Source organism: Polypterus senegalus, chromosome 9 (genome assembly GCF_016835505.1).
Source record: "Polypterus senegalus isolate Bchr_013 chromosome 9, ASM1683550v1, whole genome shotgun sequence".
In the NCBI taxonomy this organism is placed as follows: Eukaryota; Metazoa; Chordata; class Cladistia; order Polypteriformes; family Polypteridae; genus Polypterus; species Polypterus senegalus.
The window spans coordinates 107,923,689-107,939,904 of NC_053162.1; the positions used below are offsets into that span (position 1 = coordinate 107,923,689).

Sequence of the window (16,216 nt, forward strand, 5' to 3'; positions counted from 1 at the left end):
CACCTCGCGAAGCCCTCCGCCATACATCTGAGTTCCCCAAAGCATGCTCTGCAATGTAAGAGTAGGACTCTGAATCAGGGACACAACTCCATCTGGGTTCCTAGGGATCCCGTTCTGGTTCTCTCAAGTAGGTTTCCTCCCGTAAGGTGTTGATGACCCCCACAAGGGAGTCCATGGTAGTGTATGACTGTCCCCAGGTCAGCTGGGCCAGCTTAGTGGGAAGGCTATTTATTAATATGGTACAGGCCTCTTTTTTCACAATTTTGAGGGCATTTCTATTATATGGCCGTAGCCAACACCTTTCTGCCACAGTGTCATGACTTCTTTTTGGAGAGACTCCTCTGGATTATATTCCCAGTTCATTAAATCCCTCGCCTGCCAACCCGAGGGATCTTTGGGTCAGTCCCCATCCTCAGGAGCCTACAGTATAATAGGTCTCCACTGTGTTCCTTTTTGAACCTGGCCCCCGCCTGTAGGTCTTCTGCCTATGGTCCCAGATCTCCCTGACACACAAGGTCAGACCCCAGCTCGGCAACACAAGAATGGTATTTTCCTACCTGATAGGTCTTCAGTTGGTTTGGACGATAGTTGTTGAGACTTTGTTTTATTTTTGGCTTCCGGTTTCCTCAAGGAGGCCATCCTGTCAGCTACGCGACTGTGAAAGAATGAGTCTCAACACACTGGAAAGGTTTGGGGCAGCCACCCGTATATTGTCCCTAGCTGCAAAAGGTTTAAAGCAAACAAATTGCTGTTAGGTTGAGTTCCAGGATTGAACTCACTAGGTTTTGGAAAATGGGGACTTTATAAGCCATAAACCGGAAGCGATGTCATCTGGCCGAAACTGTAAGTGACGTCACTCTGGATGCCAGAACCAGAAGTGACATCAGTCTGGGCACCGGAAGTGATGTCAGTCTGGGGAGCGGAACTGGAAGTGATGTTAAATCAGGCAAATCTTCACGTATTTGGTCTGTAGAGATAACAGAGGTAGATTTAGTGCCTGGCCTGGAGGGTAATTACCTCCACTTGGTCCATTCAGCTCCTTCATAGTCACACGTATGTGACATGATGAAGTAGCTGAGATCTTTAGTATCATCCCATGTGAGTCACACATTATCTACCAGTCATTCAGAACCATTTCAGCCTTCAGGCTCCGCTTCTTCACTATCATGATGATAGCAAGTTGCCGTCTCATAACAGGCTTTTAAGTGGAATAAGGCAGATCAGATTGTAGTCAGATCTTCCCAATGGTGGTACAGGTTTACACTTAAAGGTACCTTTAACATTTGAATACAGCAAGTCCTGCTTAGTGTTTTCTTGAGTGGAACATGACACAAACTGAAGGAAGTATGTCACCAATCCTTCCAAAATTAGATGGTTGAAGTCACCACATATTTAAACTGCTAGATCAGAATGATTCAACATTAGGCTCATTTCTGTTGCAAAGTTCCCATAGACAGAGGGAGGAATATAAAAATACTTAAGGATAAAGTAACTTATCTCTCTTGGAAAATAATTTAGACCATTTTCATCAGCATTTTAATGTGCAAATTGAAAATTTCTTTTAATTGTAATATGCTCCTCTTTAAACAACTCTTTATTCACATTGATGACCAGATCATTTCCTCCCATAGGAAAATTTTATCGCTCAAATGTTGATCTTAGATGTCTCTTGAGACTTAGCAGAGTTTCTCATTTATGTTTCATTTAAGAATCACCTTTGTGAAAGAAGTTTCTCCTAAAATTCCTTAAGAGAAACAGCTTTAGACAAAAAGGAGACATGAGATACAACTGAAGTAAAAGGAATCAGATTTTGGTTTGAAAAGCACGGGATAGTTTGAGGTTCCTGTTTCTAGCATTTTTTAATCTCTTTCAAGACTTTATATTTTTTACTGGACTGTCTTTGTCCGAGGTGTCTTACAACATTTGAGATACAATCAGATACATTTCTTTTGTTTTTCCAATTAGAGTACAGGCAGATGAAGTGACTTGCTCATGGTTACAAAGTAGTGCCAGTAGTGGGGATTTTAAACCACAACCTCAGGATTTGAAGTCCAAAGACTTAATAACTAGGCCACATTGACTGTCTTTTTTCCTCAATGAGAATGATCTAATTGGTGAACAGCAATATAAATTAGAGCAACTAATAGTATGATTCAGAAGGACTACACCTATGTAATCATTGAAGAGTGCTTTATTACTACTGTTGATACATTTCACCGTATATTATTCAGCACACAATACAAATACAAAAATGAAGTCAAGATGCTACTTGGAAAATCTGAGGCAATTGACTGACATTACTGAGATCTCTGCTGAAACTCAAGAGGAGACACTGTTGAGAGGAGAAAAAACTGAGAATCAGGAGACAAAAATAATGTCTCCATTTTATTTCTTTCTTTCTAATCTCTTTGCTGTCTAGGGGAAACCAAACATATCTCTTTTCTGATTTTTCATCCCTATGGGCTCTCTTTTTTCCACACTGTGGTGGTTCTTTGTCTGCTAGAATTAGATGAAATATGTCCAACATTAAAATACTGTATTGTCAGGTATATCAGGTTTAAGCCATCTCTCCATAGTACACAATATGCCACACTACCTGTACATACCATGACCCAGTATAGTTCAACCATCTTATTTAATCTATATAATGGATGAAAGACCAGTTCTGAATTCTTTCTACATTGTTTTTATTCTCGTTCCAACTCTGTCCTCTCTGTCTATGGGCTAACAACTCTTGCAGATCAGTAAAGCAGAGCTGTTTAGGCACTTGAGATTGCAGTACCAGTAGCAGATTATTGAAGTATTTAATACATATAATTTTAGCTTCTCGGTGTCTCTTTCATAGTGGGAGTGGGGGGAGGAGGAGGTTGGGAGCATGCACTAATACAGCACATTGCCACACCCACCACACACCAAACCACCACAGTACCCCAAATCAGGGTCCGAGCGCGGCCGTGCAATGGATGACACCTCACCACCACACTAGTTTGAATGAAATGGAACAGTGTGAGCTTTTTTACAGTGGCTAGAGTTCCAATTCCTGCCACCAACCCCCGATTTTTCCCTGCAAATTGGAGGACCTGTTTGCAGGGATGGAGGCAGAATTAAGTCATACCAAGGACAGAGCAATTGCATGAAACTAAATTAAAACTAACACACTTTCATATTACATGATGGTCCATTTCTTAATTGTCGGTATACATTTAATAATGTATAAAATGTTTATGCACTCTTATACAGCTGAAAGTCAATGTAGCTTATTGGAAACATCAAACTTTCATTTCCATGTAACTCTGGTATGAAGTACACTACATCTGGGCAACCGCTATGAATATTTTCATTTTTCAATGCTCGGATAGTATGTGAATGCCATACTTGTGTCATCTCATCAGGTTTGTCCTGTTAGAAATATAAAAATTAATCCAGTTAGCTAAAAATATCAGTGTCTATTAGAAATGACACAAGAACTAAGAGTTTATTTATTGCCTTTAACATTTATTAACTTATTTAATACTGAAAATGCTGTTACTCACATTTTATTTAAATGAAAACCCATCCAAAAACACTTTGTATTGGTGAGAAGCATTTATGCATATATATAGATTTCACTACTAGAAGAATATATTTTGTGAAGCATAAGATATACCGTGCTTATTCTGCCACTTACAGTAATCTTAACTACATATTTACTAATTTCTCTTTTGCACAACTTATGGGAGCCATTAATATTTAACATTTTGATTGCTTCTGAATTTTGCACTTTGCACAGTTTGGGCCCACTAATCAAATTGACTAGCAAACTTGGCACACTCCTTTGTCTACACCTGGGAACTGTATTCTAAATAAATAAATCGCTTTGGACCAGTTAATTTTCACAGTTTCATAATTAAAGAGATTTCTTTTGCTAAATGCAGTTGATTATTCCTTGACCCAATGTGTGTTCAGTAATTAAATACAATGGCAAATTTGGCAGAGCCCTGCCCCGTATAAACCGCATTAGACTATATGTGATATTGAAGTGGTGTTCTGTTTTATCGTTAAATGATTTTAGGGTGAATCTATCCTAAAACATAGATCTTTTAATCATAACTAAATCATAATTAAATTGTATTTAGTTATTATAGTTTTTACAATTAATATGCTTAAATGTGGAAAATGCCAAACACAAAAGCAAACAGATATGACACAATACAGCATGGATAATTTAGGAGCCGCCAAAGATGTTCATGGCCGATTCACCCAATGTGTGTGGCATTCAGTCTCTTAAGGTTACACTGCTTAATCATCGCTTCTGTAATTTCTTAAAGCTTGTCAGGGTCAAGGTGAATATCACTAGCTTCTCTCTGTCCAGTGTCAATTTGACAGACCATATCAGCACATGTTCACAAGGTGTGTATAAACAAAAGTATTCAATGGTTTGAGGCCATCACTTTTATGCAGAAAGTCCAGAAAAATGACCGTTAGAACTTGACCATTCTTAAAATATAATTTTGCTATATTGAATGTTTCAATCTTCTTCTAAATCTTGTTTGTCTGGAAAAGGTGTCCATCTGTTTTTTTTATTTTCTCTTTAAGAATGCCTCTATTGACACTTCCTCCTTCTGTGTTTAAAACTAACTTGTTTTACTGAAATCAAAAGTTCAAGTAAAAAAAAAACAAAAAAGAAAGATTTACAGTTTTAACATACATTTTAACATTATTTAATATTGTCAATAATGCTTTCAATACCTTAAAGCACATAAAATATTACTAAATAAAGTTACATCCCCCTACATATGTTCTAAATAGTTTTATTACTTTGGAACAATTTAATTTTACAGTTTTGTGACAAGAGAGATTCTTGTGTTAAACTACTGTACAGTTAAGTATTGCTCGACCAAATGTTAAGTACCATAGTCCTTTTTCCTGGCAACGTTCGCACAATCCATATCTACAGAAGAAGTCAATTTACAATGTTTAATGAACATTTACTGATTAAATCGTGCTGTGTCATTTTGGAATACAATCCTTTGTTAAAATATATTTCAATTTTTCCCATGACAATGCGAGTACTCTAGTCATATTCACTAGCAAACTTAGCATGCTCCTATACGTGCAACACTGGACTATAACATTCAACTTATGCTCTATAGGCTTAAAGAGAATAAGTAATAAAGTAAAATGTTCTACGTGCTGTTTTTAAAATAAAGATTATATGACTGTCTTTATTGGTGAGATGTAAAACCATAAAACTGAAAGGTGGTGTTTTTTTTTCTTTTTCACATCACTGTCAACACGATAATGCAGTAGGATCACAGTCCACTGGTTAGGTAGATAGATAGATAGATAGAGATAGATAGATACTTTATTAATCCCAAGGGGAAATTCACATACTCCAGCAGCAGCATACTGATAAAAAACTATAAAAAAATAAAGATAAGTGAGTAAGTGAATTTTGTCGGAACATTTCATTAGTGTTCCTGCATTGGGCTGGCCAAAATTCACATTCAATCAAAATGTGGAATATTAATGACTTTTGCAAGTTGTTCAAAAGGTTTTAAGTAGCTGAAAGTACGGTAGTTACCTAACTTATATACCTTGTATGACATGGAAACAAAGTGATTAGCACTACTGCTGCTGCTTCACAGATCCAGTGATGTGGGTTTGAAATGTTTTTAAAATTTGCTATTATTCATTTTTTTAGAGTGTAACTGTGAATGTGGCGTCAAATTATTATGGAGCAGTATGTTCTCTAAACATGAAATAATGCATGACAGCACACAATAGTATCTGCTACTCATCTAGTATAGGGCCAGGGAAACCTGTTTACGGGGTGGACCAAATTGTCAATAATGACTCTAACAGTGAGTAGAAAATCTAGATGTACCTATGAATTCATGCAAATTAGCACATATGTACTGTAAATAGCAAACATTAACTATAAAAATACTTACCCCAAGAAGTAGTTTAATTCTTATTTTTTTTATTAAAAGCCTTTAAAAGCAGTGCAAAAATTCAATAAGAGAGTAATTTTAAGGCAAAGTGATTTTGCTGTGATATTGTTCTAGTCATGAAATGTTTGCTTTTGTTCATACTGTTAATATCAACTTAAGATGCTGGAAGTCATAACAAATAATAAATTGCAAAGAACTGGACAATGTACATTATTAGTACATTTCAATTCTTTTAGTAATTTTCATTTGTGAAATGACCCACTTGCAACTGTATGTGCTACTAAATAATGATGTCATGTATCCAATATCAGTATGTAGAAATTAAGTACCAAAACTTGGTTCATTGCATTGGAGTTCAGTTACTTCCTACTGCATGACAGAAGCACCTAAATTTCTGAAAGGGAGATTGAAATTCACAAAGAAGGACCACAATTTGAGCTGCATATCTGACAAAGATTCTTAAAATTATGAAAATGAACTGGTTTTACTTATTGTAGCTGACTCACTTTATTGTAAATTTGGAAAAATGGAGAAAAATAAATTAATAGTGTTTCACAAAAATTGAAATGATCTCATCTGTAAAGCTGTAAATTGATGTCTGATAAAATTTCTAACTCACTTATATCTGAACAGTGTTGCAGAGGGTGATAGAGATTGTCCCAGCCAGCATATGGTGCAAGGCAAGAACAAACTAAGGACAGGACACCAGTCCATCTCAGGTCAAACACACAAACACACACACACCCAGCCACATACTAGGACCAAATAAGTATCACCACTCCAACTAACCTGCATGTTTTTGGACTGTGGGAGGAAACCAGGGCACCTGAAGGAAACCCAAGCAGACATGGGGAGAACATGCAATCCTCACACAAGGAGGACTTGGATAGGAACCCTTGTCTCCTTACTGCGAGACAGCAGCACTACCACAGAAACACAGAACTAAAAACATGTGCACCTCTCTATTTTGCAGTGCTACAGAGTATTCATATGGTATGATTTATTTTATATTTTTTTTGGATGACAACACATGACATCTTTCTACATTTACACTAAACAGCTATACCCTTACAAGGGCTGAAATATTATACATTTATAAGAGTAGCCATGAATCACGAATTAAGATTGGTTTTAAATATTAACATTATGATTTTGGCAGGCACGTGATACTATTTCATGAATGCAAGATAGTATCTTGTAGGCATGAAGTAGGATTTGGACATGTGATAGCATCTGGTGGGCAGGAGATAGCATCTAGTTTGTATGCAATAGTATTTATTGCACATCAGATTCATTTTCAGACAAATATAATATGTAACATCCCCCCAGGGGCTCTACAGCATAGGAAACAGAGATGTGGCAAATTAAAATCAACCAGGAAAAAGGACTGTAGCTCTTGGCTTTGAAAATATTGCTAAAGGCGGATTTAAAGTATAAGCATCACTCAATGTGGATGATAGGGACTTCATCCAAAACATATTTGCATCCATTCCCAAAGTGAACACTCATAAAATTATAATGGCTGGTGATTTTAATTGTGTTTTAAATCTAGACCTCGATAGGTTTCCTGCCACATGGGTGATGACATCTAACACTGTAAGAACACACATTTTCATAACTTATCAGACCCCAGGATATTCCTAAACCCATATTCAAAAGCATATTCCTTCTACTTACCAGTACTTCACTGTTACTCAAGAATTTATTATTTCTTCATAGATAACAATTTCTTGTCCATGATTAAATTAAATTAAATCTTATAAGTATGACGCTATTGTTATCTCTGACCATGCCCCTTAACCATGGAGCTTAAATGACTATGCCCCATATATTCATCTTGCAGATGGTGCCTTATTCCGCTGTTATAAGTAGACAAGAACTGGACGGAGTTTACATCCATGCAAACTGATTTTTTTTACAGACAAATACATCCTCAGAGATCTCTGCAGGAAAACTCTGGGAAACGCCGAAGGCTTTCTTAAAAGGACAAATTATTTCATACCTGTCTCACAAAAATAAATCAAAAACCAAGAAAGTATCAGAGCTATTCAGTGAAATTACCAGAACAGATCAAGAACATACCAGTTGTCCGATTAAGGCACTTCATAGGAAAAGACCGGCTTTGCATTCAGAACTCAACCTCTTGACAACAAAAGAAACAGAACAACTCATTTTAAAATTATGACATCATTACTATAAACATGGAGAGAAAGCTAACAAGATCTTAGCTCAACAAATCCACAAGCAGGAAGTTTGCAATGCAATCCCAGCAATTACCAACATAGACGGAAACAAAATCTTTGACCATAAAAATATAATGCGCACATTTAGAGACTACTATAAGGCCTTATATTCTACTCAGATTAAAGAAGATAAGACACAGCCTAATGCGTTTTTGAATGCATTACAGATATCACAAATAGATACTCTCATTGTAGAAGAATTGGACAAACCTCTGGCAATATCAGAATTACTGGATGCTATGTACTCACTTCAGAGCAGGACAGCCGTAGGCCCTGATGGTTACCCTGCTGAATTGTATAAAAAAATTCTCAATTAAGTTAGCTCCCCTTTTATTAGCAACATTTCAAGAAGCTAGAGGCAATAAAACTCTACCTCAAACTTTTCGCCAACCATTAGTTACTGGGTTTCCTAAGCAAAATAAGGACTTATTGCAATGTGCATCATACAGACCAATCTCACTTCTGAATAACTATGTTAAGATACTCACCAAAGTCCTTGCCAGTACAATACAATATAATACAATGTATTTTTGTATAGCCCAAAATCACACAAGGAGTGCCGCAATGGGCTTTAACAGGCCCTGCCTCTTGACAGACCCCAGCCTTGACTCTCTAAGAAGACAAGGAACAACATCCAAAAAAACCCCAGTAGGGAAAAAAAACCCAGTAGGATTGAGAAAGTTATTCCTTCGATAATATCACAAGACCAAACTGGATTTATTAAAGTCAGGCATTTAGCCTCCAATCTTTGTTGCCTGTTTAATGTAATATATTCACCCACAAAGTCTAATACCCCGCAGATATTATTATTGTTGGATGCAGAAATAGCATTTGATATGGTTGAATGGAACTACCTTTTCACTACATTGGAAAAGTTTTGGTTAGTGTCTGCCACATTACTGTGTTTCACCTAAACAATTTTAACTATTTACTCCACCTCTGGACCCTTAAACATCTATCTAAATTACAATTGGAGTTGCTATGTAAACAACAGAAATGTTTATAATGTCTTTGCATCTGATAACTAAATACCTGGTCTTAGGAAGGAACATGTTTTCTCAAACAAGGCCTTCATCTCAACTATCAAATAAACCAAAGTAATTTCCCCTGCTCAATTTATTCAATCAGTAGAGAGATCCGACTGCCACCAATTCTGGCCAGAATAAATTGGGACATCCTGTATGGGGCATCAAGTGTCTTTCCATCCGATAGATCACCACTGGAAGCTGCACCCAACAGGCGGACACCCTCTCCTGTTCCCTCCTTGAACACTAAAAATATTTTTGGCTTATACCACTACTTGGTATTCATTTGAAATACCTCCTTCAATTCTTAGTGTCCTTCTCTAATGTGATCACTTTCCCATAACTATTACCTACTGCATTGTACATTATATTACATTTCCATAATGTAATATGAATTCTCTATGATAAACTTTACAGTTCTGAACTCTCTTATACAATGTAGGTTACCAGTTTGTCAAAAGGCCCAAAAACATATCTAAATTTAGTTGTTCTATTTTGTTCTAAATTTTGTTCAAGCTTTCTTTACCTTATTTTGTAACACACATTTTTGGACCCAATTTACTCACTAAATAATTGCATAACAAAACTGCAAATCTAACATTCTATTTTAGAATTCAAAGCTGAAATGTATCCAATTAATTTAGCTTTAAATGTCCAATTCCTTATGTTATATTCCTGAGTTTTATGGTTTCCTCTGAGACATGCACTTTCCCCAATTCCTAACTATGGTAGCCATAAGAGGCACACCAGGTATGAGGTGGTTTGTGGCGTGGTGGTTAGCTCCGATGTAGTTAGAATGGGACTAGGCTGGTGGAATCAAAGAATTCAGTACCATTTGCCACCCCTTCAAATCTAGCAAATGTTATAGTGCACCCTGAACACAAATCTTTGGAGGACCACCAGAGGAACTGCCTTCTTGCTGGAGCATCACTTCCACAGTCACAGATACTGTTGTACAGCTCCCTGCAGTGCAGCTTCTTGCTTCTGTGACTAAGACTGTAGTCCTTAGGGCATCCAGCACTCCATTTATCCCCCTCTTTGTACTCACTTAGCACATTACAAGCTTCTTTACTGCTTTTCCACCACTAGCCTTACACTCAAGCCCCTTTACACCTTCCATCACCCACAAAGCACAGAATATATCTATGGCCCCCAACTAATGGGCCTCAAAAAGGTGGAGGAAAATAACCTGTTTCAAAGTTACCATTAAAACACAAGACATTATATTGACATTTAACCCACCCCAGAATGGACATCACTTTAAATCACCTAGATTAGCATAGTGGGCTATACACGTCAATATACAGGCTACAGAAATGAAAACAAATGTGAATTAACACATAACCTATCTGTCAAGGCCTTTTGGACAAAGTGATTCCCTCATAGTCTTTTTGATTATCTTGATCATTGTTCTCCCTTTGGGCCCTATGAAATCTCTAAAATGTGTCCTAAACTGTCCTGTCTTGCCCTCAGAAACCAGCTTCCCTCTGCATGCAGTACATCCCATGTTATGTGCTTATGGAAAAGAACACTTAGCTTTTGTCTATCAGTGTCCTGTTGTCTTGTCCTCTGTCCAGTGCTTGATAATGATGGTAATGATGATGCAGTCCCACTGCCTCTTTCAGCAGGATTCTGATGCTTGCTTCAGGTCCTAGTATAAAAACTTTGTCGCACACAAATTCAGTCCAAAATAAACAGTTCATTCCAGTTCGAATAAAGTCTATAGAAATGGATGCAAGAAAGTATTTTCTGGCTTTCAGTCAAATCAAGTCTTATGTCCTTTTTTCTAGCAGCCACTGTTTCTCATTTTTTGGATGTTGTTCTTCCTAGACTATTAATCCAGACCTTATCAGGTGTAATTATTAATAGTGCTGCAATTTGCCATACCTTCTCCACCTAGCCAGAATGATTGAAATAACACAAAATTCTTATTGAGATTGAAAGTGCTCACGTATTTATTAAAATGTCTGCCTTCTGCTCCTGCTCCACAATAACTCCTAGAGCTCTTTACCTACCAGACAGACTTAACAAATATGTGACACCTATCTTTCTTCCTGCTTTGGTGCTCATGTAACAAAGACCCTAAACACTTCCCAGCTGTTAGTGTGAATCACAACAGGCCTTTCAGTATGTCCTTCATATCAAAGCAACAGCTTTCCACTCAGCTCACTAGCTACATTTTCCATCCCTTCGTTCTACATGCTGAGTGCGAGAAACTGGATGGTAAGCCACTGCCTTCCATTTTCTTATTCCCAAATATGAATGTGCTGCTTGTAACACCAATAAGAATTTCAAACTAACTGCTAAAATAACCATTCCAAATTCACTTTTAATTCAAATACATTAAAAAGCTTTCATATACAAACACTTGCTTTGCTTTCATTTCCTCTATTTCTTTGTTTAATTCAGTTAGTTTTCAGTCACATTATTCAACTCATGCCCTGCAGTCAATGGCTATACAAACCCACCAGTTGCTCTACATTCAATGTATAAATCAAATTTTTATCTTAGCACTGGATACTTTTACCAAAAGTTATGGATTAACTATTGGTATAACAGTTTTAAACATCAACATTATACAGAAAATGCAGTGCAGTAGAGAATAATGGAAGAAAACACTCTTACTCTTTTCCTTTTCTTTCAGTTCCTCTGCTTTCACTTGCAGTTTGGTATTGGCTGCTTTTATACTACCACATGCCATTTTTCATACCAATTGTTGCATTTGACCATCACTAAACAAATGCACACCATATTGTGACTTATACTTTCCTTTATTACCACATACTGTACAAGTAACCCTCACATTATAGCAGCTTTCCTTGTACACTTTCTCCAATATATGGTAAATTTTGTTTTCTCTGCAGCACTAATCAACATGGGCTTTGAAAGAAGTGCTCCCAATAACCAGCTTCATTTCTACTGCTGTTGCTGGATGTTTCACTGCCCTATAGACTGTAACAGCTCTTTACCTTTAAAGTTATCAGGATCAATCCTACTTCAGTTTTAAATGTAAATCAAAGTTAAAAACGTGCTTTTTCCCTAAAACAACTGTCAGTTTGTGCAGGTCTACACTATCATTCAGCATATCTCAGTTGCTGGGGAGCACCTTTCAAACGCTGGCCTCAGGGGTTTTCTTTCCACCCGTCGCTGAGACCTAAAAACTGCTCCTCCCCCGCTGTTCGCCCCGTTACCATAAAACATAAAACACCCCTTCCTGCAAATAACTTGTCAAGATCATTAATTTCATGTTTTAAATGACTTCCAGAATAATATTGCGCTCAAGGATTATCTGCTTTTTCCTGCTTGGAAGCCTGGTCATTGGATGCTATGTGTATGTATTAACTTCTTCATGTATTGTGTAATTAAATTTGTGGAGATTAATGTTTATTCCCCTCTGAAGTGATTATTTCTACATTCAAAAATATTCAAAATGTGTTTCACAGGTCATGAAGCCTAAAGACAGGCAAATGTTCTTTCTTGATTCAGCCAATCCTTATGGATTGGGAGATGGTCGATACTTGACACTTTTCAGGTTGCTTAAGTTTAATAGTTTGGAAACTGTTCAAGGTTCGCTGTTCAGAGTTCGCTGTTCAAGGTTCGCTGTTCAAGGTTCAGAGTTTGCATAGATTTCAAATTTTCGTTCTTTTTTTGTTTTGCATGATGTTAATAGCAGTTCTTAATGTTTTTGTGTGTGTCTATTAACATGCATATTGTGTATATATACATGTATGTGTGCATTTTGAATAGTATTTATGCATATACAGTATATATAATATGGGAATTCGCAATATACTTGCAGAAACTGTTCATATTTTGTTTAAAAAATTCTTTGACTTTAGCACAATACTATGCACATATACAGTATATAGTATACATACTTTTGTGTGTGCGTGCGTGCGTGTGCAAATTCACCCTGCAATAGATTGATGCTCTGTTCAGTTTGTTCCTGCCTTTTAGGCCATGCTTTATAAGATTGTCTCTAGATCACCCAGAACCCTGTTCAGGATAAAGTGGGTTTAGAAGATAGAAACACACACAATACATTATCTATCTATCTGTCTGTCTATCTGTCTGTCTATCTCTTTGTCTATCATATATATAATCTCAATCAAAATCGGAGAACAGCTTACACTTCCATAAATTTCAGAGTCACTGCTTGTACCTAATGGAAGCTATCCTAACTGGAATAGAAGGGCAGATTTTAGGTGTATTTCATCATTTAAACATATTCGAAGCATAATATAAAAAAAACTTAAATGAGAAATTTGAAAAACTATGATCACAATTAGAGAATACTTTCAGATACATCATAGATACTGTTGTTACTCTAACACCTGGTGCTAATTTCCTTAATTATCTGACAAGCCCTATATATTTGGCAGCACTGCTAAATACTTTGCAAGATGGCAAGCCAATCAAAAGTGACTGAAACCCTGTGACAGCAGGTTGTCCAAATGAAGGCAAATTGTCTAACCATTTCAGCCATTGCAAGAGAAGCTGTCGTTCCAAGTCTGTGATTTCTAGAATATTTTCAGCTTTACAATGACACCCATTATTAAAAACTGTAACCCTCCAAAAATTTTAGTTCTAATCTTATTTTCTGCTACAATGGATACTGTTGTCTATTTTGTCGGTAACGCAGTGATCAAAATCAAGTGCCTTGATTATTTTGTAAGTAGTACAACAATGATAATACCCACAGTTTACTAATCATTCAAATTTTGAATAATGAAGATTAACAATATTTAAAAAAAAAAAAGTGTTCAGAAATGTTCTCTAATTTTGATCACCAATTTGTGTGTACATATAATATTTAAAACAATGAGGTTGATATTATTTTACTTTTTAAGTTTCTAAGCGTTGCAATTTTTTTTTAATTAATTCAAGTGTATATTATAAATATTTAAGTTATCCACCCATCCATCCATTTTCCAACCCGTATATGCAAAATGCCGTCACACTAATATTGATAACACATGCCTACTTTAAGAAGTTGTGCTTATATTCTGCTTACATCAAGATTTTCTTACTCTACCTAAATATCAGCACATATTGGATATTTACATTTGTATGTGTAAGACTTGTTTGTTTGTTTTTGTTACAGTAACATGACAAAACGAATATCTTCAGGCACATGGATACTAATTAAAAACAAGGTTAGTTTATAGGAATGTCATTGAGAGGACTACAAGTAATGGACATTCTTTTGTAACTTGCAGTAGGTGATATGAATCCATTTCAATTTCAGAATCTTCCACAGCAGTTGGTTGGGTCAGTGGATTGTGGAGTATTCATGTTGATGGTGAGAAAATCAAAGAAACTTATTTTTTAGGTTGGGAATTCTTTAGAATCACTATAAATAAATTGCAATAAGTAGAGTGTGCACTGTATTGTATGCAAATAGATTAAATATTAATTTAAGATAATTCTTTTGTGTGCTCCACAGTATGCTCTGCACCTTGTCTTGGATGCACCATTTGACTTCACAGCTGTAAGCTTTCACTTATGTCTCTGATTATTTGTTAATATCTGTTACTGGTTTTAATGTACTTTGTTTTTTCCATCTGCATGGCAGTGTGATTTACCCTTGATCAGGAGGTGGTGGTGCTTTATTCTATTGGAGAATTTTGCTGTTGAAAGGTATCTCCTCTCTCTCTCTCTCTCTCTCTCTCACGTGTGAATATTTCTTACAGGACAAAGGCGTTCACTAAAGGGGCACTGGAGAGTGTGAATGAGACCCAGAGCAGTGAGGAGGTATATACTGTATGTAATATCTAATATTATTTAAATAGGCATGTAGAAATACATGTTTTGTTTAATTCTCTTTGTGGTCTTTATCTAAAGGAACCACTAATAAAAAGGGACCTCCACACTGCAGTAAAATGGTTGCGCCAACATAGACAGTTGTTCAGAGGTGCCGTGTCTGAGCCCCATTTTCTGGAGATGGAGGAGGAGGACCAAAGCCGAGCTCCCAGGACATCATCGATGCAGTTGAAACTGAAGATTTAATTTTGGCAAAAGAACCCTTTATATTTATTTTTCAGTTTAGGGATGATATGGAACTTTTCACTCGGGAATGTCGGGATAAAATGAAACTTAAAGTAAACTGCATATTTAATGAATCAGTATAATTATTGTCTGTTGCTACATTGATTGTTACTTGTATTTTATTGTGCATTAATACTCTGTTGATTTCAGTTTATAATACTTTGATTTTTCTGTTTTCCTTTGATGGTGGGTAGTTTTTGAAAATAAACAATTTAACTGCAAGTCTTTTTTTGGGTCTATTGCTCATTTAAAGCCCACTTAGTGCTATCTAAAGGCTCCTTTAAAATATTTTTAAAAATAGTTCATCACAGAACAAACACGAAAATTAGTAAAAATGTCTCCTTTTGGAGATAATGTAGTGTTTTTTTGAGGGTTTCCTTGGAGGACAGAACATTATTTTGGTACAGCAGTGAAAGATTTGAGGTCTTGGACATTATGAAGATGCTGATGTGCAATAATGTAATATTGTGGTTTTCTAAGTCACTAACACATTACTGAAGTACACTCAATGGTAGTTTTAGATAGCCTCACACTTCAGTCCTTCACAAATACAGTAGTTTACAAACCTCATATTTTAATTTCTCTTTGAGAAGCATGAAAGAATTGTGTTGAATCTCAATTTATGATTACATTTTTTCTACGTATGTACTATTGGGACTTTTTTTTTTTTAAATCAGAAGGTCACTTTAGTTTAACAAGCAATGTAAATAACCTGTTTACTCTCAGATCACATTCTATGTGTTTATCAAGCAGAATTTAATATTTTCATTTTTACACAATACTGTAATAACTGTACAGTTCACACAGTGAGAAACACAAACACACTCACTATGCATACACACTACAGGTACCATCATTGGTTCCTCTGTGGATTGGACTGTTGAATCGACACAATGGCTGTACATGCTGGGGTCTTTGGCACATGTCATCCCAGTAGCATGTGAGGTGTCACCAATGGTTTACTCTT

General features: G+C 36.3%; 1 protein-coding gene across 4 annotated transcripts; it reads left to right on the forward strand.

Annotated features, from left to right (window-relative positions):
- The first annotated feature begins 14,124 nt into the window (after positions 1-14,124).
- On the forward strand, positions 14,125-15,273 carry LOC120534968 (structural maintenance of chromosomes protein 5-like). Of its 4 annotated transcripts, XR_005634826.1 has the most exons (5): positions 14,125-14,357; positions 14,450-14,503; positions 14,648-14,692; positions 14,895-14,955; positions 15,046-15,273. XR_005634826.1 is itself a non-coding variant. In XM_039762471.1 (3 exons), exons 1-3 carry the CDS (start codon positions 14,649-14,651, stop codon positions 15,208-15,210), a joined length of 270 nt encoding a protein of 89 aa, XP_039618405.1. In that variant the 5' UTR covers position 14,648; the 3' UTR covers positions 15,211-15,273. The 4 variants fall into 4 exon arrangements, 1 of the variants encoding a protein (XP_039618405.1); XR_005634827.1 differs by lacking the exon at positions 14,648-14,692; XM_039762471.1 differs by lacking the exons at positions 14,125-14,357; positions 14,450-14,503.
- The last annotated feature ends 943 nt before the right edge of the window (positions 15,274-16,216 follow it).